Below are 23700 nucleotides of genomic sequence, written 5' to 3'. Positions count from 1 at the left end.
GTGGAGGGAGTCTGCCCAGGCTGGAGATTCCCAGTTGGCTCTGACTTACTGTATGACCATGAGCAAGCCCCTTCCCCTCTCTGGGCCTCTATTTCCTTATCTCTTACCCAGGGATAGGCTTTGTCTGGGTCATCTCTGAAGCACCCATGGAAACCAGGCCAGTCTCAGCCCAAGTCAGACCTGGTTCTTTGCCAGGCTCCTCCTCACACTGACTGCATGTTCCTGGGCAAGTCACCTCACCTCTCTGTGCTTGGTGCTATCACTGTGATGTGGGGTGATGCAAAGGCGCCTGTTTCATGGAGTGCTTGGGCAGCCTAAATGAACAGGCTGTGAGAATAACTGGTGGATAGGCAAGTGTGCGGCGTTTCCCTGAGGAAGCGCCGCTGAGGATACCTTCCCGGGACAAGGATGATGTGAGAATGGGTCAGAGGAGGGGCCGGCCACTTACCCCAAGAGCCTCAGGCTCCTCTGGGGCTGGCGTGAGGGGCATTCACTGGCATTGGTCACTGCTTGGCACAGTGTGCACTCATTGTTCAGAGCTGTCATTAGTGCAAAAAAGCCTTGGTTTTGGAGTTGGCCAGATGCAGGACAGAGCCTGGCTCTGTCCAAGTCTTGCTGTGTGACCTTGAGCATATAAGTTCACCTCCCTGGGCCTCTATCACCCATTGGCAAAAAGGAAGGTAGATGTGAATCCAGACAGGTGGTCAAGGCCACAGCGTCCCCGGTGGGTGGGGTGGGGACTCACCAACAAACAGCAGGGTGAAGATGAGGGTGAGCTGGTAGACGGCGTGGCCCAGGATGTTCTTCATCATGGTCCGCGAGATGAGGGGCTTGTTGCGGCCGTACGGCTTCCTCAGAAGTAGGGTCTCAGTGGGCGGCTCGGTGGCCAGGGCCAGCGAGGCGAATGTGTCCATGATTAGGTTCACCCAGAGCATCTGCACGGCTTTCAGAGGGGAGTCCTGGGGACGACGTGAAGAGGGCTGTCACAGGGGAGGCCGGCCCCCCCTGCCGCTACCACGTGCCTGGTGTGGGGCTCATCGTTGGGGTCTCAGCAGCTTCCTGCTGGAGCCTTGAGGCCGCTCTGCCCAGTGGGGCTGCCCTCAACTGGCTTGTGCCCTGGGCTCCTGGGCAGGCACAGAGCTCGCTGCGGCTTTCCTTGCAGAACAGCCCAGACCTGTCCACTTTGGCTGACTTCTTCCCCAAGGACAAATGGATTTCCTCAGGCTTGATGGCCACCAGTTCTTTGCTATCTCCCTTCCTCCCCTCCACAAGTCTCACCTCCAGGCTGAGGCCCAGCCTCCCCCATCTCTAGATTAACCCCCGTCTCCTCTGTTTCACCCCTGCCCCTGCCCACTGCCCCTTTCCCCTCAACTATCAATGGCTCAAGTCTCTCCTAGCCCAACAGTGCCCACGACCCTGTCCTCTTCACTACCACTCAGTTTCTCTTTATCCTTTATCCCACTTTGACTTAAGCAATTATTATATCTCTATATATCTATGTTTCTGCCTCTCTGTCTACCTATCTGATTCTAAAAATAATATACTTTCATGGTAGAAAACTTGGGCAAATAAGGAATAGTAGAAGCTAAATTCATCAGTGATTGCACTACCTGTCCACAGTCTGAGACGGGGTCACGTGTTCATGCTGTTCTGTGCAATCACATCACGCAGTCAGCCTACCTGCCTGAAGCTGCTGAATCCATTTGTCCCCCTCCTTCCTCACACCTTGTGCCTTGTCCTTAGCAGCCAGACTCTGACCTTTCCATGCCCCCAAAGTGTCTTTCCCCAAGGTCACCAGTGCCTTACTTGTCACAGTTAAAGAATTCACTTTCCAGCCCCATCTCACTGGCCTCCCTGTAGCATTGGGCCACTGCCTCGTCCTTGCACCCCTGACCCCACTCTCCCTGTGCTCCTTCTCCTTTCTATTCTGTCTCCCTTCAGAGTGCTTTCCTCTTGCCCTGTCTCTTAAACCTGTGCTCCCTGTGCCCCCTTCCTGGCCTTGCTTTCTTTCTACACCTGTGCCCTGGCTGCAGGGGCCTCTTTCCAGCCTAGACCTCCTTGTGGTTTTAGCCTCACCCACTGGTGAAACACCTCCTCCAGGAAACCCACAGACCTCAAATGGCCAATAGCTTGCACTGAGCTGTTCCTTGACCCTCTGTCCTCTCCATGTAGCCCCCGAGGCCCCCTCTGTCTGCACCCCATGCACTCACTCACCCCCTGTATTTGGTACAGCCCCTCCTCCGGCCCACTTCTCCCACCTCTGCCCTGGCACAGTCACATCATGCTCCCCACACCCCGCAGCTTCTTCCTGCCCATCAGCCTTCTCTGATCACATGCACCTTGGGGTTAGGGTCCCTGATCTCCCCATCAAGGACTCTATGGCCCCGGCACCAACTCAATCTAAGACCTTAGGCAAACTGAGAGTCTTCTTGGAACCTCAGTTTCCTCATCTGGCATCAGCTGGTCTGGAAGCCTTGTATGAGTTGCCGTGCTATGGGAGTGTCCCCCAAACCACCACTAGAGGGAGCCTCTAGTCCACAGGCCAGGTGAGAAGGCTCTTGAGCAGGGGTCCCCAAACTTTTTACACAGGGGGCCAGTTCACTGTCCCTCAGACCGTTGGAGGGCCGGACTATAAAAAAACTATGAACAAATCCCTAAGCACACTGCACATATCTTATTTTAAAGTAAAAAAACAAAACAGGAACAAATACAATATTTAAAATAAAGAACAGGTAAATTTAAATCAACAAACTGACCAGTATTTCAATGGGAACTATGGGCCTGCTTTTGGCTAATGAGATGGTCAGTGTCTGGTTCCATATTTGTCACTGCTAGCCGTAACAAGTGATATGACGCGCTTCCAGAACCCTGACGCGTGCGTCCCGCATCGCTGCGCTTTGTGGCGCCACCACATACAGCACACAGGATGCATCCTGTGCTCTCTCACTGACCACCAATGAAAGAGGTGCCCCTTCTGGAAGTGTGGCGGGGGCCGGATAAATGGCCTCAGGGGGCCACATGTGGCCCGTGGGCTGTAGTTTGGGGACCCCTGCTCTTGAGAGTAGAAGGGACCCCTTTAACCCCTCTACAAATCTGTACTCCCCCCATCCTGGCTCTGACTCTCAGGGCCTCAGCATTGGGTGCTCCTATGTGTAGCCCCCTAAGGGCTCAGAATAAAACAGAGGGGAGCAGCGTTCCCAGGGCCACACAGCTCTTCGGGGCAGGGCTGGCCTCTGGAGGTTCGTGTGGGCAGGAACTTGTCTGCCCACATGGCCACTAGGAGGGCCAGGCCTCAGAATATCCGTTTCCTCCCCAGCCAGCCTGGTCAGCCCCTGGGGGAAGCAGGAGGCTGTGGAGCCATGATGGGTACCTGGTCTGTCCACATTCCGAGCCTCAGGTTCTGCCTCTGTAATGGGGGTCCTCACTGTTTCCTGCTTCATGGGGCTGGGTGAGGAAGCAGGGAGGCTGCAGATGTTGGGGCCTGTGGGTGGCTTCCCCTGAGTTCAGAACCCAGGGCTGCTCAAGACCCAGACTGAGATCCTTACAGACCCTGCTTCTCCCAGTGACAGAGTTCCCAACTCCTTCCTGCGCCCCCAACTGGCCCCAGGAACCCAGGCAAACAGGTCTCACCTGACACACTCTATGTCAGAACTAAAGCTCACTCGGCCCTCCTGGCTCCTTGCCCCCATCTGGCTGCGTGATCCCTCCTTGGGCGCTGCCCTGACCCTGCCTCCCTCTGGTCCTTTGTGCGGACAGCTTTGCCTTACCTTGAGGACCACCTCTCCTGACTCTTGGAGCAAGGCTCTGGATGGTGCTGGGTCAGGCAGACGTGGAAGTGAGGCCTGGCATATCCCACTTGCCAGATGTGGCAAACTTCTGAGCCTCATTTCCTCTGCTCCACAGGGCTCGTGCCTGCCCCTGAGCGCTGTGATACAGTTCCTGACCCTCAGCAGGTACCCCACTGATGGGGACAGCAACCTGGGATGCCCGTGTGGGTGTTCGCCCTCCGCTAGGCTTCAGCACGCTCTATCCTGCGGCCCCTCAGAGCACCCACCTGTGTGATGCAGGCACCTGTGAAGGCCACAATCACAGCCACCACGTTGACTGTCAGCTGGAACTGTAGGAACTTGGAGATGCTGTCATACACGTTGCGGCCCCACATCACTGCCTTGACGATGCTACTGAAGTTGTCATCTGTCAGGATGATGTCCGAGGCCTCCTTGGCCACATCTGTGCCTGCAATGCCCTGTGGGGTTGGGGACAGGAGCCTGGGTGGGTCAACCAAGGAGGCAAGCAGCTCTAGCAACACTGTCCTCACCCCCTACACATCCTCAGTCCTACAGAACCCCCCACATATATACACCCTGCTGCTAGCACAGCCAGATCACATGCACACAGACGCATATAAATATATACACTCGTGCCCTGGCCGGTTGGCTCAGCGGTAGAGCGTTGGCCTGGCGTGCGGGGGACCAGGGTTCGATTCCCGGCCAGGGCACATAGGAGAGGAGCCCATTTGCTTCTCCACACCTCCCCTCCTTCCTCTCTGTCTCTCTCTTCCCCTCCTGCAGCCGAGGCTCCATTGGAGCAAGGATGGCCCGGGCGCTGGGGATGGCTCCTTGGCCTCTGCCCCAGGCGCTAGAGTGGCTCTGGTTGCGGCAGAGCGACGCCCTGGAGGGGCAGAGCATCGCCCCCTGGTGGGCGGAGCTTCGCCCCTGGTGGGCGTGCCGGGTGGATCCCGGTCCGGCGCATGCGGGAGTCTGTCTGTCTCTCCCCATTTCCAGCTTCAGAAGAATACAAAATATATATATATATATATACACACACACACACACACACACACACACACACACACACACACTCGTGACATACCCACCCCCTGGGGCTAGCCTTCAGGAAGCCTCTCTCTAGCACCCCCCCTTCCTGACCCAGACCCATTCGTGCACAGAACCTCTGTCTGACCTTCTAGGGCAAGGGTCGGGAAACTTTTTGGCTGAGAGAGCCATGAACGCCACATATTTTAAAATGTAATTCTGTGAGAGCCATATAACAATGACCCATGTACGTTATACATTAATCAATAAAAATTTGGTGTTGTCCTGGAGGACAGCTGTGATTGGCTCCAGCCACCCGCAACCATGAACATGAGCGGTAGGAAATGAATGGATTGTAATACATAAGAATGTTTTATATTTTAACATTATTTTTTTATTATTAAAGATTTGTCTGTGAGCCAGATGCAGCCATCAAAAGAGGCACATCTAGCTCATTAGCCATAGGTTCCCGACCTCTGTTCTAGGGAGACCCTGTGGGACAGGCTGGGCCTCAAGAGCATTGGGCACATATGGTGGATGGTGGGTAGGCTGAGAGTAAACTGGGGGGTCCTGCACCACCAGCCTGAGACTATATTGTTCATGTTCCCATAAACCCATGCCCATGAACTCCTGCCAGACACTGCCCTAGGGCCACCTGCAAGCTGCACCTACCATGGCAAAGCCCACATCCGCCTTCTTGAGTGCAGGACCATCATTGGTGCCATCTCCTGTCACGGCTACCACCTGCCGCTGCTCAGTGTGTGTGCTGTCGATGATGCCTGTGGGATGGGGCAGGAGTGTGCTCAGGGCCCCGGCATGCTCCATGGGGCAGGGGCAGCCTGGCCAGTCCTGATCCCCAGGAAGACACTGCTGGGCACCGCCTCCTCTCTGGCTTCGGCCCTGCCATCCCAGTCCTCATGGACTGCCTCCCAGTCTTCCCGGCTCTGGGCTTGCCCATAGCTCCCACGCCTGCAGAAGTGTCAGGCTCCTTAGCCCAGTGCTGGCTTGCAGCCTTCCATGGTCCCTCCAGCACCCTCTCTTCTCTCTGTAACCCATGCCCACACTAGAGCCACCCTGGCTGGAATCGCCCCCCTTATGCCTGTGCTCCAGGGGCTCCAGGGTTTTGCCAGGGGCTGCCATGTGCTGCCCTAGCACCCCCTCTCGGAGGTCTAGTTGCACCTGAGGAGGTTTGGGCTGTGCCATTTGCCAATGACCCCTGACCCACAGAACTGGCCGTGATCTCTCTCCGGATATTTATCCTCAGTAAAATCTTCAACAAATAACAGAATGAATAGATGACATATGGCCTCTGTCACTGAGCTGGGACCAGTGGAAAAGGATGGGTGAAAGATATTGGGCATGTGTGGGATTTATGGGCAGGTCAGATTTGAGTATCAACCTTGATACGTCCCTCTCTCATCCTGCACATCAAATGCACCAGCCAGGCTTGGGGATCCTGGCTCTGAAATCCCACTGGAATCCTTCCCTTCTCTCAGTCTCCATCCCTTCTACCACCAGCAGCATCTCCGTGTCCCCCCACTAACCTTGGACTCCCCTTCGGGTCTGCACAGCAGCTCCTGGGGCTTTCTAACGCCAGAGTCTGAACCTGTCCCTCCGCAGCACCAGCCGGGAGTTGTGCCCTCACTGCCCGTCTGGCCTCAGAAGGACGCCTGCATTCTTAGCTCCAATCACGAAGTCCTCCATGGTTGGAATGTGCCCATTTGGGGTTCATGTCTTCTCTCACCCACTGGCCACCCCGAATCTGTGACTTAACTCCAGGGACGGCTCTTGGTCCTGCAGAGCTGGTTCCACTTGGACGTGTCTTTGCACAGACTCTTCTCAGCCACCCATCCCTGTCACCCACCTGTAGCCTCAGCTTGGAGGCCACATTCTCTGACGGCCTGAGGACCCCTGCCCTAATCAGGTCACTGCAGCTCCCTTCTACCCATGTGTTCCCCTGACCTGAACCTGGCCAACAGCAGCAGCCTGTGGAGTGAGGAAATGAGCTCCCTGACCGTGGGCACTGGGCTCCCTACCCCCCCAGCTCTCTGCAGCTGTCAAGTCTCCACCTGCTCCGAGGCCCAGCTCCGAGGCCTGTGCTCCAGGAGTCATCCCGGCGGCCCCTCCCCCACACAGTTCCGCTGCCCAGGACTATCCAGTCTCTGTCCACTTGGCATTTGAACTTGGCCTTTGAGGCCTTCATCCCTCTTGGCCTGCCTGGATGTTCCTCAAGGCAGGGAAAGGGCTGATTTTTTTTCTCTCTGTGGTTCCCCAGGCTGGCACTGACCTTTTCACAGCCCTCCGACTGCCCCAGTAGAGGGGGCAACTGAGAAGACACCTTCTGCCAGACCCCTGTCCACCACCTCCAGTGCTGGCATGGCCCTGCCACTCCGTTGACATGGCTCTGCCATTCACAGTCACCAGGGGCCTTCCCTTGGTCACTTTCTATGGTAACATCCCTGTCCTGTCTCTCTCCTGTCTCCCTGGACCTCTCAGGAGCTGGTCGCGCTGTGGGCCACCCCTTCTTCTTCACCAGGCTTCCTTCCTGTCCTCCCAGCACACTGCTCCTGGCTGTCCTCCCACCCCTCTGGCTGCCACTCCTTGGTCTCTACCGACAGAGTCACGGCCCATCGCTCAGGTGTGAAGGTCTTTGGCGTAGCTGGCTCCTCTGCCCCCCACTCCCAGCTCAGCATGCCCCACCTATGTCTTTATCTCTGGCCCGCTCTCTCTCCTGAGCCCTGACGCTATGGCTGTCCAGCTATCTGCCAGACATCTCCAATTGATGTCAGAGGGCCTCTAGCTTGGCCAGTCCTAGACCAGGTTTCCCCTCAAATCTGTCCCTTCTCTCACAATTCCTAACATCCAGCTGCCCGCCCAGAAACACCCGTGGCAGGCTGACACGCAGGTGGCTCTCAAGCAGTGCAGACGTATGGAATCCTGGACCCGGTATCTCCCTCATCCTCCCACCGCGTCCAAACAATTGCCAGGCCCAGGCCCTTCAACCACGGAAACAGCTCTCAGACCTGCTGACTTTTTGGTCTGCCCACACTGTCACCACCCTGGTCCAGGTGTCACCTCCCGCAGCTGGACAATCCTGGTGGTCCCTCTGCTTCCCATACAGCAGGGAGTGAGCTTGCTAAAACAGTGCCTCTTCCTTCAACGCCCTCCCAGTCCTCACCCTGAGCTGACAGCTCAGGTCACTGTCCTGGCGTTCAGGCCCCGCATGATCTGAGGCACCTCATTCTCTGGTCTCCTCCTCTAACCTCCCTCTCTTGCTTGAGGTCCTGGCCCAGCAAACTGAACTTCTTTCCACACCTTGAAAGTGCCTGGAAGTTTTTGCCTTTTGGGGTTTCGTAATGCAGTTCCCTGCCCTGCCTGAAACATGGGCCCTTTCTCCTGGACCGACCCCCATCCTACTGTCCATGGCCTGTGATCGACACGAGCAGAGGGTCCCAGATCACCCTTCTCTTCTCTCTTTCTCTCTATGTCAGGAAAACCAGCTACTTAATATCTGCTGGATATAACCTGGACCATGAATTCCAAGAGGGAAAGGCCATGGCTGCCAAGGGGAGGGCCCAGCACATAGTAGATCCTCAATAAGCATTTATCAAGACAATGAGTGAATGAATGAATGGGTGACTGAATAAGAAATGGTGATGGAGGCCCTGGCCGGTTGGCTCAGTGGTAGAGTGTCGGCCTGGCGTGCGGAAGTCCTGGGTTCAATTCCCGGCCAGGGCACACAGGAGAAGCGCCCATCTGCTTCTCCACTCCTCTCCCTCTCCTTCCTCTCTATCTCTCTGTTCCCGTCCTGCAGCTGAGGCTCCACTGGAACAAAGTTGGCCAGGGCGCTCAGGATGGCTCTATGGCCTCTGCCTCAGGCGCTAGAATGGCTTTGGTTGCAACAGAGCAACGCCTCAGATGGGCAGAGCATCACCCCCTGGTGGGCCTGCCAGGTGGATCCCGGTCGGGCGCATGCGGGAGCCTGACTGCCTCCCCGTTTCCAGCTTGAGAAAAAAAAGAAAAAAAAAGAAATGGTGATGGCCCTGGCCAGGTAACTCAGTTGGTTAGAGTGTCGTCCCAATACACCAAGGTTGTGGGTTTGATCCCTGGTCAGGGCACATGCAAGAATCAGCCAATGAATGCCAGCACAAGTGGAACAACAAATCAATGTTTCTCTCTCTCTCTCTCTCTCTTCCTCTCTTTCTAAAATCAATTAAAAAATGGGGATGGATTGGGGCTCTCCTGCTTGAATATATGCAGTTCTGGGGTTCTGTATTTCTGTTCCCAGGCCAGATCTGCCTCTGTTAATATCCTCTGGGAAAGGAATCCAAGATGTCCTAGGGATGACCTCAGCCAGAAGCCTTCCCTGCTCAGCCATTTTACAGAGGGAAAAATTGAGTCCTAGAGCGAGAGAAACTTGTCCAAGGACACAGAGCAAGTGAGTAGCAGAGCCAGGATTTGAACCCAGGGCTGTGTGACTCTGAAAGTGCCCAGCATCTGGCTACTTGGGTGGGCTCAGCAGGGGATGTGCCCTCTCTCTGGAGGGAGACACAGAAGGAGAAGGATGCTGGCTGTTGGCCTCATCGATCAGGTTGCTCTTCCTAGGATAGCCCATCCTCAAGGTCCTGGTTACAGATGTTGGTTAGGAGCTTCAGAGACCAAGCAGATTAGAGGTATCAAATTCCCAAGCTCTGATGCCAAACAGAACATAAATGAAGTGGGCTGAGTGTGAGACAATAGATGGTCTTAAATGTGAGAGGGCAGGGTCTATATAAATTCATTCAAATTCAACACAAAGAAGGCATTGTTCCACTCAAGTAAAACGTGTGTGGGCCCCATTCAGTCCTCAGACCATGAGTTTTGGCCCCTAGATAGGCAGCTGCATTGCTTCCTATAGGAGGTGAAGCCCAGAGAGAAGATCCATAACCTCCTCATCTCACTGTGGCCCTTAAGAGGCCTCCAGGGTGTCTTAAGGGGAGCCCCAGGCATAAGCCTTTTGTCCTGGAAAATAGCTGCAGGTGCCAGGCAGGAAGGCCTTGGAATTGCCCGTGCCCGCCCAAGTCTTACCTTTGACCAGGGTATGCTTGTCCGTGGGGGAGGAGCGAGCCAGCACCCGCAGCTTTGGCCAGATCTTGTCGATTCGCTCCTGCTCAATCTGGAGAGAGATGCAGGAGGGGGTGGGTCGGTGGGTTCAGGGAGAGAAACTGAGGCCCAGAGAAAGAAAGGGGCTTTCCTAGAGTCACCAGGCTCTTGAACATTGGCTGGCTTCTGGACAATCATGCAGCACCCATGCCTCCCAGCCCCCCATCCAAGCTCATACTTCTGAAGACCCTTTGCACAAGTCCACATACCTCCCCCTTCTCATTGCGGATCCTCTGGTTGAACTCCTTGCCCTCAAGGCACAGAAAGTCCTCCCCAGGATGGATGATGCCACACTTGATGGCAATAGCCCGGGCTGTGTTGATATTGTCGCCAGTGACCATGCGGACTGTGATGCCTGCCCGTTGGCACTTTCGGATGGCTTCTGGAACCTGGGTAGGAAGGCAGGAGCCATTGGGTGGGCACCACCTTGAGGAGGTCCTCCCTGCCTTCATGGATTCCAGAGTGAGCCCTGCTCACAGGCAGCTCCACTGTAAAGTGCCTTGATGACCAGGATACTAGTGGCACATAGACCATCTCCACCATTGCTGTGCCTATGGCAGGCATTGTTAATCAACTGCAGCACCCTCTGATTGAATACTGAGGTGGTCTCAGAATTCTTCCCTGTAAAGTCCCAGGCAGCTGCCACTTATCAACCATGATAGTCCATCCTTAGGATGAAACTAATGCTATCCAGACCTGGGCAAGGACTTTGAGAAAGCTCTATAAACACTCTCTCAGACCTGGCCCTAGGAGACTGTACAGAATACTCTACTACTGCACAGGATCTTGTCTCTGCTTTATCAACATGCACATTTCCTGCAAAGTCAATGATAAGCATGTTTATGTGTTTCAGGGTTTTTTTTTTTTTTTTTGTGAGGGAAGGCATTGCATTTGGGGGCATTTAGAGAATGTGACATTGGCTTAGAATAAGTGCAAATGATTTGTTTCATGTAAAATATGACATTTCCCTGTAAGAGTAAGAACTGCCTCCTGCCCTTTCTGTAATGATAGAGTGACATCTGGGCCAATGAGGCCAGAGCAGAGGTAGCCAATCAGAAACCAGCAAGGACTCACCACTGTCCCCATAGCTAGTTCCCAGCCCTATGCAGAGCTAGCTATAGATTTGGCCAGCGATTAGGATGTAAAAATCAGCCTGGAGCTGCCGGAACACAAATCAACATTACAGACACAGATCAACTGAACAAAATTTTTACCCATGGCCAGTGACCAATAATAAAATATAAGGCAATATTTGCTGCAAAAACTTTTTTTTTGAGCAGGAGAGGACATGTCAAGGGCAGAAAATCCTGTGTACTGAAGGTCCAAAGCTCTTTAGAATCTCAGGCCTGGAGGACCTGAGTCCCACCCACTGCTGAGAGTTCGAAGACTGTTTTGGGCTGAAATATGTCCCCCAAAGATACATTAAAATTCTCACCCTCAAGACCTCAGGATGTGACCTTTCCTGGAGATAAGGTCTTTATAGAAGTAATCAAGTTAAGACGAGATCATTAGGGTCATTAGGGTGGTGTCCTCAGAAAGCGGGGAAATGTGGACATAACACACATACAGGAAGAAGGCAGAGATCGGGGTATGCTGCTACGCGGCCAGGACTGCTGGGGATTCCAGCAGAGTCCCAGAAGCCAGGGGAGAGGCCTGGAACAGATCCTGGCCTCCCAGCTTCAGGAGGAACCAGCCCTGCCAACACCTTGATCTTAGACTTCCATCCTCCAGAACTGGTGTACAATACAGTTCTGTTGTTCGAGCCAGCCATTTTGTGGTATGTTACAGCAGCCCTAGCAAACACAAAGAGTTAGAGCAGGGGTCCCCAAACTTTTTACATAGGGGGCCAGTTCTCTGTCCCTCAGACCGTTGGAGGGCCGGAGTATAAAAAAAACTATGAACAAATCCCTATGCAAACTTCACATATCTTATTTTTAAGTAAAAAAACAAAACGGGAACAAATACAATGTTTAAAATAAAGAACAAGTAAATTTAAATCAACAAACTGACCAGTATTTCAATGGGAACTATGCTCCTCTCACTGACCACCAATGAAACAGGTGCCCCTTCCAGAAGTGCGGTGGGGGCCGGATAAATGGCCTCAGGGGGCCGCATGTGGCCCGCGGGCCGTAGTTTGGGGACCCCTGAGTTAGAGTGTTGGCCCCAAACCTCACAGTTGATAAGCCCTGACTGCTTGTCTCCTTTCTGCCCTCAGGTTTTTGAGAACAAGGATCGACCTTGGAAATATCTGGCTGCTGCCCACCCCTATCTACACCACCATCTCAAGTTGGGGTCATTGCCCAGCCTCTCCTCAGTCTCCACGCCTCTGGCCCTGCCCTGCTTCCCTCTTTCCCCTACACAGACCACCAGCGACATGCCGAAGTTCAGCCTGTGGTGTCAGGGACGCTTGTAGAGAAAATCCAGACTCCTGAGAACAACCACCTTGTGGTGGAGCGAGGAACAGGGAAGGAGGCCTGTTCAGCTACAGTTCCCTCAGAGACCTGCTCCACGGTGGCGGTAGTGATCTCCCTATCATCAAGGGACCAGCACAGGTGAGCGGACCACAACCTCTTCTAGGTGTATTTCCAGGCCCCCTCAGGGATGGGGTCACACAAGCAAGGTCTCTGTCTCATGCCACAGTGGCTGCTCACATAGCAAATGTGACCTCTTTTTATGGAGCCGGAAGGAGTGGGGATGTGGAATGTCCAAGATCCCGGTTACACAATTGATCATGTCCTCACAATGGCTGTAGCCTATCTCCTGTCGCAGAGGATAGGAAGGAACCATTGTTCTTTTGGGAACACATGCCTTATCTGGCTCTTGCCCAGAAAGCAATAAGTTAGGTTATGCTTGGTTCAAAGAAATTTGAGATTCTGGAGTTGGAAGGAGCTTTTGGTTATGACTCTGATCTCTGCTTATTGTCTCCCAGTTGTTCCTGACAGATGGTCGGTCGGCCTCTGCCTGAATGCCTCTGATGACAGGGTGCTCACTGCCTTCAAGGCTGATTGCTCCAGAGTGGAACAAGTCTATTATGTCCTTCCACATATTTCACATAATTGTTCTTTTTTCAGATAAGAGAGGGATTACTCTGGGTTAGACCAGTACTGTTGTATGCAGGTAGGGTCTTTGTCTTTTTGTTTTTTTAAATTTATTGATGCCTAATCAGGCGGTGGCGCAGTGGGTAGAGCATCGGACTGGGATGCGGAAGGACCCAGGTTTGAGACCCCGAGGTCTCCAGCTTGAGCGCGGGCTCGTCTGGTTTGAGCAAAGCTCACCAGCTTGGACCCAAGGTCGCTGGCTCAGGCAATGGGTTGCTCGGTCTGCTGAAGGTCTGCCGTCAAGGCACATATGAGAAAGCAATCAATGAACAACTAAGGTGTCGTAACAAAAAAAAACCCCTAATAATTGATGCTTCTCATCTCTCCATTCCTGTCTGTCTGCCCCTCTCTCTGACTCTGCAAAATAAATAAATAAATAAACAAACAAAATTAAAAAAAAAATTATTGATTTTTTTTTTTTTTTTTTTTACAGAGCCAGAGAGAGAGCCAGAGAGAGGGACAGACAGACAGGAATGGAGAGAGTTGAGAAGCATCCATCATCAGTTTTTTGTTGCGACACCTTAGTTGTTCATTGGTTGCTTTCTCATATGTGCCTTGACCGCGGACCTTCAGAAGACCGAGCAACCCCTTGCTCGAGCCAGCGACCCTGGGTCCAAGCTGGTGAGCTTTTGCTCAAACTAGATGAGCCCACGCTCAGGCTGGCGACCTCAGGGTCTCGAACCTGGGTCTTCCGCATCCCAGTCCGATGCTCTATCCACTGTGCCACCGCCTGGTCTGGCAGATCTTTGTGTTTAGTAAAGCTCTGTATAAAGGGCTCTGGGACCACAGAGGAGGATGCTGTTATTTAGGAGGAAGTGGGTGGGGAGGAGAAATCTGTGAAAGCTTCCTGGAGGAGAAGGTATTTGAACTGCTTCTGTTTAGCCAGCACTAACCGAGGCTCTGGTGCCTGGCACACTGCCTTGGCAGGGGCTACAAAGATGATTACTGTATTGTATTGTGGTCATGGCTGCAGAAGGCTGTCCCAGGAGCTGCTCAGGCAGAGAGGGAAGGAAAGGTGCTGCACACAAACTGTTGTGGGTGATGAAGGAGGGGCTGTGAAGCTGAAGACGGGCCTGAGGTCCAAAGGTGCTGGAACCAGGGACTTGCTCCTTCAGGCCTGGGCACTGTGGCATATTCTGAACTGGGAAGGAGGTGACTGATGCCGTGTTTTAGAAAGACTTCTGCTTCCAAGACTATCTCAGGGAGTTAGACTCTGCCTGCCTGGACCCCAATCCTCTGGTTCTCCCCCAAATAAGTCAGATAGGGAGAAAAAAGAGGAAACTAAATGGCCTTACATTTTTCTCTGTGCAGTGGAAGCTTCCCTGCCTTGGGATAGAGGGCTTAGGGCTTTGCCCTGGGGTCCCACCCCAGCCTTGCTTCCCTCATCTGTAAAATTGGGATCTTCCCCTAATCTTCCTTGCTTGTTCTCCCCTGCTGGGGGAGAGGAGGGATGCAGAATGGGTGTGTGGATGCAGATGTGGGGGTGGGTGCATTGGGCATCTGGGCATGAGGAGGAGCTGGTGTTAGGGTAATGGGATAGACAGGCACCCCACCATAACTCGGGTCAGGTATCTTAGGGGCCTGTGACCTGTCTTGAATGTGGGGGATTCGAGACAGACCTGGAACCCTCCTGAGCAACCACCTGAGGAACCTCCTGGCCACCTTGAGATACTCCACTTCCTTTCTGGGCAGTGGCTCTCCTAACCAGATACCTTTGATACCTTTGTTGTGCGTCAGTCCTGTCCTGCCTCATGCTCTTGTGTGCTGTGCATCTACACTTCCTCCTTCACCGATGCTTCTGTAGGCTGTGGCCTCGGGAGGGTGGGTGCTCTGTAATGTGGGGCATCGTGAGCCATCTCTGTGCTTAAGTCCCTGAAGTCTGATGTGGGACATGTGATTTTATACATAGCTGGGTGAATATATTTGGACAGGGACATGCAAACCCTTCACAAGTTAGCTCCAAGATCTGTTTCTGGCATTTTTCTCATAAATCCAACTGGTATATTCACTAGTCCCCAACACTAAGCATTCCTTCCCACCTCCTCGGCTTTGCCTGTGCTGTCCCGTCTGTTGGAATGTCCCATCTTTCATGAGAAATGCTCTCTACTCATTAAAAGCCATCCTTGCTTCCTCAAATCCAATGGGACACCTACTTCAATTGTTCTCAGTTCTCCCTTCTGTTGTTCACTCATTTATTTATTTGACAAACAGTTATGGAACATTTAATAGTTCTGGGCACTGAGGATCCAGAAATAATTAAAACTCAAGCCCCAGAGGCATTGATCAGGTTGAAATATGCTTTCTACATAGATAAAATAGCTGTAAAATTTTTAAAAAGATTCCTTCTTTTGCTAAAATTATCCTAAATATTTCTCACGGAGGAAAAGCAGCCAGGAAAGGGGTGCTTCCTGTTTTCATTAAATAAAGGCTTTCAAAATCTGCTGTTTCTGGTGACAGCCGTTGTCTGTGACTCCAAGGGCTCCAACGCCCCCAGATAACACAGCAAACCCCAGACTGTCACTCTCCTGATAGCTTTCTCTGCACTGGCTTCAATTAGCCTTAGAGTATGTATCCACCGTAGTATCTATGGTGGGGGTTTTGGGCAAACCTGTTTTTATCTATTTGTTTTGTTTTGTTTTTTTCAGGGACAGAGAGAGAGTCAGAGAGAGGGATAGATAGGGACAGACAGACAGGAACGGAGAGAGATGAGAAGCATCAATCATCAGTTTTTCGTTGCAACACCTTAGTTGTTCATTGATTGCTTTCTCATATGTGCCTTGACCGCGGGCCTTCAGCGGACCGAGTAACCCCTTGCTCGAGCCAGCGACCTTGGGTCTAAGCTGGTGAGCTTTTTGCTTAAGCCAGATGAGCCCGCGCTCAAGCTGGCGACCTCGGGGTCTCGAACCTGGTCCTCCGCATCCCAGACTGACGCTCTATCCACTGCGCCACCGCCTGGTCAGGCTGTTTTTATCTATTCTGTCCTTTGTCTTCTTCAGGGAGGAAGGCAATCTGAGACTTGCCCCTTTGACAGATGGGGAAACTCAGAGAAGACAGAGTTAGTTTTCCTGTGGCAGCTGCAAAATGAATCTGAACATGCTTAGAGGAGGTTAGAGGTAATCTAGGCTGTTTCCACTCCGGTTGGCCTCAAGGTTGCCCAGGAGAACTTGACACAGATCCACTCCCTGTAGGCACAGATATTCTCCAAGGGTCATCCAAGAAACTGATGGGGTGGCTACCTCTCAGGTAGGAACCAGGGAACCGGGGGTGGCATGGGAGCTACCTTGCCCTGTCTGTGTGATGGAACTTTCTGAATTTGTCTCCACATGCATAAATTACTTAGCCTAAAAAAATAAAAAACTACACCTGTCAGTCTCCTCAGGCCCCCCTCCCTCTTTAGTGGATTGTGAAATCAGTTTAGTGGGTGGTGATCAGTATTTAGAAAAGAAAGAAATACAAGAGAATGGGAAATACTTTAGTGCATCATATTCCATTGTGAGAGCCTCATTTTTGTTTTACTGAGTGAGTTTACTGAGTCATGACATAAAGTACATTTCTTATTACTGCAGTCCTGGCCAAAAGGGTGTGTGTCTGATGCTGCTTTCCCCTCACCTCAGGAGTGTTTCAAGGCAGGGTGATGAGCCAGGAACTCTGGGTGTGTGAGGCTGAAGGGGCAGTCTGGGGGTGGGAAGGACAGGGGAGCCACAGGCTGGCCTCATGCACGGTGCAGGGACAAGTCTCTGTGTCATGTAAGGAGATAACAGATCATGGCGAAGCCTGAACCCATTAGTAGCCGGCAATGAGCAGGCACCCCACAGGGGCTGAACACTGGCTTGTCTGTTCAGGGACGGAAGCAGTCGGCAGGCAAACACATGAGGGCTCTGTGCCAAGCACCAGGGCATTAACTGCCTTTGCTGTTTTAGGTTCTGGGTGGGAGGAGGAAGCTTGTATGTGTGTGTAAGGTGCAGTGGTAGAAGACTGGGGCTCAAGTCCCATCTATTCTCATTCATTCCTTTCACAAACACAAGCAACTTCTATAAGTTAGGCTTTGTATTAGGGGCTGTTATGTGTCACTGGACTCAGAATAATGAATCTACTGGGGAAGAGCAGAAAGGAAGGGGACCCACATTTATGGACCACCTGTCTTGTGCCGGACACCCTGCCTGTTGCTTGTATGTACATGATCTAATGCTTTACAGTGTGTGTGTATGTGTGTGTGTGTGTGTGTGTGTGTGTGTGTGTGAAGAATACTATTACTATCTCATTTAAAGATGAGGAAATGGAGGCTTAGAGAGGTTAGGTAACTGGTACAAGGTCACACAGCTAGTAATGCTAGGACTCTGGATCCCGGGTCTGTCTGACGCCCGTTGACCCTTCTCCCTGTGAAAGTCCGCGTTTGTGACCTTCTTGTTTCTTTTGGTCTTTGGAACCAACATTGGGGCAGAAACTTGGTGAGCATCTTGTCTATTCCCTTTCACTCGAAAGAAAACAGAGGTTCCAAAAGGAGCAGCGAATGGCTAGAGCCCCCCAAAATAGAGTGAGGGCACGTGGTGAAGACTGAAGTTGCCATTGGTGGACGAAGGTGGCCCCTGGGTCACTGTAACCAAATCCTACAGCCATGGCCAATCTGGACACAGCTGGGGCCTGGCCAGGGAATGAGGCCTGGACACAGGAGCTGTGCTAGTCCTTGGAGGAGGGGAAGGCCAACCCCTCCTATGCTTTTCCTATGCTTTGCCTTGTGTCCTGGGCTCTGCCTTCTGGGCCCTATGGGGTAAGTTGACTCGCTGTGTCTGTCCACATCTGTGATTTGGAGACATGGAGTAGCTTTTTCCTTTCCCCACAACCTCTCGCTGGTCTGAGCAGCCTGACTAACCACCCACGTCCCATCCTTCCTGACCCTGCAAATCCCCAGTGCTGAATTTTTGGGCCAAATTCAGCAAAAGGAGACTGAAGACCTATTGTAAGCTGAGTATCACGACCTATTGTAAGCTGAGCATCACATTAGATGAGCTTAGTACCTCACCTCCTTTGCTCCTTATGGGGAGGAATATAGTGTTGTCATTCTCCTTCTCTTCTACTTGAGAATCTGACCTTCTGCTAACTTGCTAGCTCTGTTCCCCTGGAAATCTGATAAATGTAGACTATCAGCTGTGACCCAGGCAAGCTGGCAAGTATGAGATGATCGGTAAACTGGAACTGGATGGGGAGAACTCTAAATGCTGATGGAGACACCACACTTGGGGTTTTCCTGAGTCTGGTGACTTTTGTTACTGGCCATCTCCTTTGCAGGGACCTAGGGATCTGGGCCTATGAATCTGTTACAGGAGATACTGGCTCCTGTGGGGTAAGGGCTTCTAAGGCAGGGCAGCCCTCACACCTGTCCCTGGGGGGGTGGGGGAGGGGAGGGTGGTTGGGTGAATGGCACCAGGTCTGCTGGCAGGCTGTGGGTTCAGCTTTATAACCTGGGGAAAGCGATGCCAAGTTTGGCCTATGCTGGTCTGATGAGTCTGAATGTTTAAGAGCAGGTAAGGAGGAGATGCTGGGGGCATCACAGGGTAACTGAGGTTCAGAGAGGTGAGACGACTTATGCCAGGTCACCCAGCCGACTAGACTCCCGGCCTCGACCCTCTTCCCTGACCTGCTGGTGGTACCTACCTCAGGCCGCACAGGGTCCTCGATGCCCACCACGCAGATGCAGGTGAGGTCATTCAGGATGTCATTCTCATTATCCCAGTCAGGCTCAGGGCTGCTGGGGAAGTCACGGTAGGCCACACAGATGGTGCGGAGCCCATCACAGGCCATGGGCTCGATCACCTTCTTCACCATTTCGTCCCGGTCACGGGGCCGGAAGACCCGGGCCTCACCTGCCGCATTAAGGATTTTGCAGCACCTGGGGGAGGGCAGGATGGAGCTGGGTAAGGTCCAGCCAAGGGCCCGAGAATCTTGGCTCTGACTAGCTCCTTCACCCTCCCCTTCCCCAGTGATGCCCAGCTGGCCGTGGTGGATCATTCAGTGCCTGTCCAGTCCATTTCACATAATGCTTCAGGGCTGGCCCAGGTCTCATGGGCCCCAGGCAGGGATGAAATAGGGACCAGTCAAAAAGAAACCAGGCAGGCTTTTAATATCTGCTCCAGTCCACTCAGTAAGAGCAGGTATACTTTGATCTATTTTATATTCACAAGGTTTCATCTTAAAAAATAGTTCCACAGCTAAAATGGCTTTGGAAGAGCATAAAACTTAGGCTAGTGGCTCTTTTTTTTTTTTTTTTGTATTTTTCTGAAACTGGAAACGGGGAGAGACAGTCAGACAGACTCCCACATGCGCCCGACCGGGATCCACCCGGCACGCCCACCAGGGGCTACGTTCTGCCCACCAGGGGGCGATGCTCTGCCCCTCCGGGGCGTCGCTCTGCCACGACCAGAGCCACTATAGTGCCTGGGGCAGAGGCCAAGGAACCATCCCCAGCGCCCGGGCCATCTTTGCTCCAATGGAGCCTTGGCTGCGGGAGGGGAAGAGAGAGACAGAGAGGAAGGAGGGGGGGTGGAGAAGCAAATGGGCGCTTCTCCTATGTGCCCTGGCCGGGAATCGAACCCAGGTCCCCTGCATGCCAGGCCGACACTCTACCGCTGAGCCAACCGGCCAGGGCCAGGCTAGTGGCTCTTGACCCTGCTTGCACATTAGAATGGTGTGGGGGAACATTGAATAAATAAATACCCATGAATGAGCTGAACCCCAGAGATTCCAATTCAGTTTGTCTGAGGTGAATCCAGGAATTGATGGTTTCTTTTTTTTATTGATTGATTGATTGATTTTAGAGAGAGAGAGAGTGATAGAAATATTGATCTGTTCCTGTATATGCCCTGACTGGGAATCGAACCCACACCTTTGTGCATTGGGATGGTGCTCTAACCAACTGAGCTATCTGGCCAGGGCAGAATTAATGGTTTCTTAAAAGCTCCCTGGAGAGATTCAAGGGTGTAGCCAGGGTTCAGGACCACTAGGCTAGACCAATCCCTTTAAGGTACAAGTGAGGAAACTGAGGCCCAGAGTAGGGGAGTGAGTTGCTTAGTTCTCTGGGCTTATTTCTGGTACATGGAGTCAAAGGAGACTGGCTAACAGTGATAATCACGACCATCAATCAACTTTATTTTAAGGGAAATGAAATAGATCTAACAGTGATAATATGTAGAACTTCCTACTAAGAGAGGAGGAGGAGGAGGAGGAGGGGGATTCTACAGGAATTTTTAAAAGTAAATAGTGGAAAAAGCACTGGGCAAGGAGCCCTGGAAGTGGTCTTGCTGCGAGATGGCGGGCAGGGTTCTTTCTGAGCCTGTGTGTGCCAGATGGCTCGTCTAGCTGGGCCTACAGGACAGTCTGAGCTGTGCCACCTCATGGTCCCTGGCTCCCCGGGCCCCATGCCCACTCACTGTGCCACCTACTTCTTGAGCAGGATCTCAGAGGCACCCTTGCTGTACATGCGGAAGCTCTCATCCGGCAGCTTGATGACTGTGCTCATGGACTTGCGCACGGAGTTGAATGTGTACACTTTGTACAGCTTCTCCTCCGGCATCTGGCAGCGCACGGCCTCGTAGTCCTGCTTCAGGTCCAGCACGAAGCCCAGCAGGCCACACTCAGTCTTGTTGCCCACCTGCCGAGGCAGGGCGCCCTCCTTCTCTGGAGGCTGTGAGGAGAGAGGTGGGGGGACTCATAGGAGGGTTGCCTCTGTGGGCCCCTCACCAAGCCCTTTGCCCTCCCCCTGCACCCTCAGCCCTCTGCATCCCAGACAGAATCCTAGGCTCCAGATGCAAGGAATTGTGCAAGATCAACTTTTCAAAAAAGTATGAGCTATTTGAAACATAAAAACCTGGTAGAGGATACTAAGACCAGCAGTTATATAACCCACCATCCAGGTTGTGGAACCTGAATATTATGGCGTATTTGCTTCAGATTTTTCCTTAAGAAGGAAAACAAGATGTAATGAACTATAGAAATGATCCCTGAAAGTAGAGTCTTGAAAATAAGATGTAAAGTTGAATCCCCTGTGTGTCTCTCTCCATCTGCATAATCCACTCCTTGTTCCAGAAAAACCTCTATCTTAAATTTAGCATTCATCATTACCTTGTGTGTCTTTATTCTTTTTTTTTTTTTAAAAACAATGGAAATTTATTTTCCCACAGTTCTGGAGGCCAGAAGTCTGAGATCAAAGTGTCAGCAACGTTGTTTTCTTCCAAGGCCTCTCTCCTTGGATGGCAGGTGGCTGTCTTCTCCCCGTGTCTTCACATGCCTTCCCTCTATACATGTCTGTGTCCTAATCCCCTCTTCTTATAAGGACACCAGTCATATTGGATGAGGACTCACCCTTATCAGCTCTTTAAAGAAAGCCCCTATCTCCAAATATAGTAGGAGTTAGGACTTCAGTATATGAATTTGGGGAGGACACAATTCAGCTCACAGCACTTTCAAAGAGGTCTGAATCCTGACCAGGGCAGAGCTCTACCTGCCTCGTCTCACCATCAGTAGGGATGCTATTCCCTACCTCCCTGCCCCCGGGATCATCCAGTAACTCTCTTGGTCTGCTGTAACTAAGCCAGGCTGGTATCAGTGTGGACTCGTGATTCTCCATCCTGGCTGCACCCAGAATCACCTAAGAAAGTTACAAATTCTTAACAATTTTTCAATTACCGTTTATATTCAATATGATTTTGTATTGATTTTGGGTGTACAGCATAATGGTTAGACAATCATTTTTATTTTTTTTTTTGGTATTTTTTTTTTAAGCTGGAAACGGGGAGGCAGTCAGACAGACTCCCGCATGCGCCGGACCGGGATGCACCCAGCACGCCCACCAGGGGGCGATGCTCTGCCCATCCGGGGCGTCGCTCTGTTGCAACCAGAGCCAGTCTAGCGCCTGAAGCAGAGGCCATGGAGCCATCCTCAGTGCCCGGGCCATCTTTGCTCCAATGGAGCTTTGGCTGTGGGAGGGGAAAAGAGAGACAGAGAGGAAGGAGAGGGGGAGGGGTGGAGAAGCAGATGGGCGCTTCTCCTGTGTGCCCTGGCTGGGAATCGAACCCAGGACTTCTGCATGCCAGGCCGACGCTCTACCACTGAGCCAACCGGCCAGGGCTGTTAGTCAATCATATTTTACAAAGTGGCACCCCTGATATTTCTAGTACCCAACCAGCACCCTATATAGTTATTACAAAATTATTGACTATATTCCCTATGCTGCACTTTATATCCCCATGACTATTTTTTTTCAATTCATTGATTTTTAGAGAGAGAGAGAGAGAGAGAGAGAGAGAAAGGGAGAGAGACAGAAACATTAGTTTATTGTTTCACTTATTTATGCATTCAACGGTTGATTCTTGTATGTGTCCTGATCTGAGATCAAACCTGCAACCTTGGTGTATTAGGATGACACTGTAACAAATTGAGCTACTTGGCCAAGGTCTCATGACTCTTTTGTAACTACCAATCTGTACTTCTTTTTTTTAGAGAGAGAGAGAGACAAAGACAGAGAGAGAGAGAGGAAGGAAGAGAGATGAGAAGCACCAACTTGTATTTGCAGCACTTTAGTTGTTCATCGATTGCTTCTCATATGTGCCTTGACCCAGGGCTCCAGCTGAAACAGTGACCCCTTGCTCAAGCCAGCGACCTTGGGCTCAAGTCAGCAACCTTGGGCTCAAGCTGGAGACCATGGAGTCATGTTGATGATCCCATGCTCAAGCCAGCAACCTCAAGGTTTCAAACCAGGGTCTTCAGAATCCTAGGTCACACTCTATCCACTGTGCCACCACTGGTCAGGCATCAACCTGTACTTCTTAATCCCTTCACCTTTTTTTACCCAGTTCCCCAGCATCCCTCCCATCTGCCAACCATCAGTCTGTTCTCTGAATCTATGAGTCTGTTTCTGTTTTGTTTGTTCATCTATATTGTTCTTTAGATTCTACATATAAGTGAAATCATATAGTGTTTGTCTTTCTCTGACTGACTTATGTCACTTAGCATAATACCATCTAGGTCCATCCATGTTGTCACAAATGGTAAGATTTTATTCTTTTATTTTTTATCTCTGTTTAGTATTCATATTTTTTTTTATCATTTTCTTTCTTTTTTTCTTAAAGAAGACCCTTTAGCATTTCTTGTAATACTGTTTTAGTGGTGATGAACTCCCTTACCTTGTTCTTTTCTGGGAAGCTCTTTATATGTCCTTTGATTCTAAACAATAGCTCTGCTGGGTAGAGTAATCTTGGTAATAGGTCCTTGATTTTCATGGCTTTGAATATTTCATGCTAATCCCTTCTGGCCTGCAGTTTCTGTTGAGAAATCAGCGGACAGTCTTATGCTAACCAACTGCTTATTTCTTGCTGCTTTTAAGATTCTCTCTTTGTCTTTAACCTTTGGCATTTTAATTGTGATGTGTCTTGGTGTGGGCCTCTTTGGGTTCATCTTGTTTAGAACTCTCTGAAGTTTTGGACTTGGTATGTCTATTTCCTTCATCAGGTTAGGGAAGTTTTCTGTCATTATTTTTTCAAATAGGTTTTCAATTTCTTGCTCTTTCTCTTCACCCTCTAGCACCCATGATGAGAATGTTGGCACACTTGAGTTTGTCCTAGAGGCTCCTTATACTATCTGTACTTTTTTGGATT

General features: G+C 51.5%; 1 protein-coding gene and 1 pseudogene across 10 annotated transcripts in view; both read right to left on the bottom strand.

Annotated features, from left to right (window-relative positions):
* ATP2B2 (ATPase plasma membrane Ca2+ transporting 2) overlaps window positions 1-23700 on the bottom strand; it is a 516257-nt gene that overhangs the window by 15618 nt on the left and 476939 nt on the right. For all 10 annotated transcript variants that reach the window (XM_066244337.1, XM_066244328.1, XM_066244329.1 and 7 more), the window contains 7 exons: window positions 20491-20732; window positions 18707-18941; window positions 10166-10345; window positions 9882-9969; window positions 5487-5593; window positions 4055-4246; window positions 746-959 (listed from right to left, as the gene is read on the bottom strand). In XM_066244337.1, the coding sequence (XP_066100434.1) occupies window positions 746-959; window positions 4055-4246; window positions 5487-5593; window positions 9882-9969; window positions 10166-10345; window positions 18707-18941; window positions 20491-20732 (1258 nt within the window). The remainder of the gene's footprint in view (window positions 1-745; window positions 960-4054; window positions 4247-5486; window positions 5594-9881; window positions 9970-10165; window positions 10346-18706; window positions 18942-20490; window positions 20733-23700) is intronic.
* On the bottom strand, window positions 20984-21064 carry LOC136314778 (small nucleolar RNA U3; annotated as a pseudogene).

This window comes from Saccopteryx bilineata, chromosome 10, assembly GCF_036850765.1.
Source record: "Saccopteryx bilineata isolate mSacBil1 chromosome 10, mSacBil1_pri_phased_curated, whole genome shotgun sequence".
NCBI lineage: Eukaryota > Metazoa > Chordata > Mammalia > Chiroptera > Emballonuridae > Saccopteryx > Saccopteryx bilineata.
This window is presented reverse-complemented; position numbering and strand designations above follow the sequence as displayed.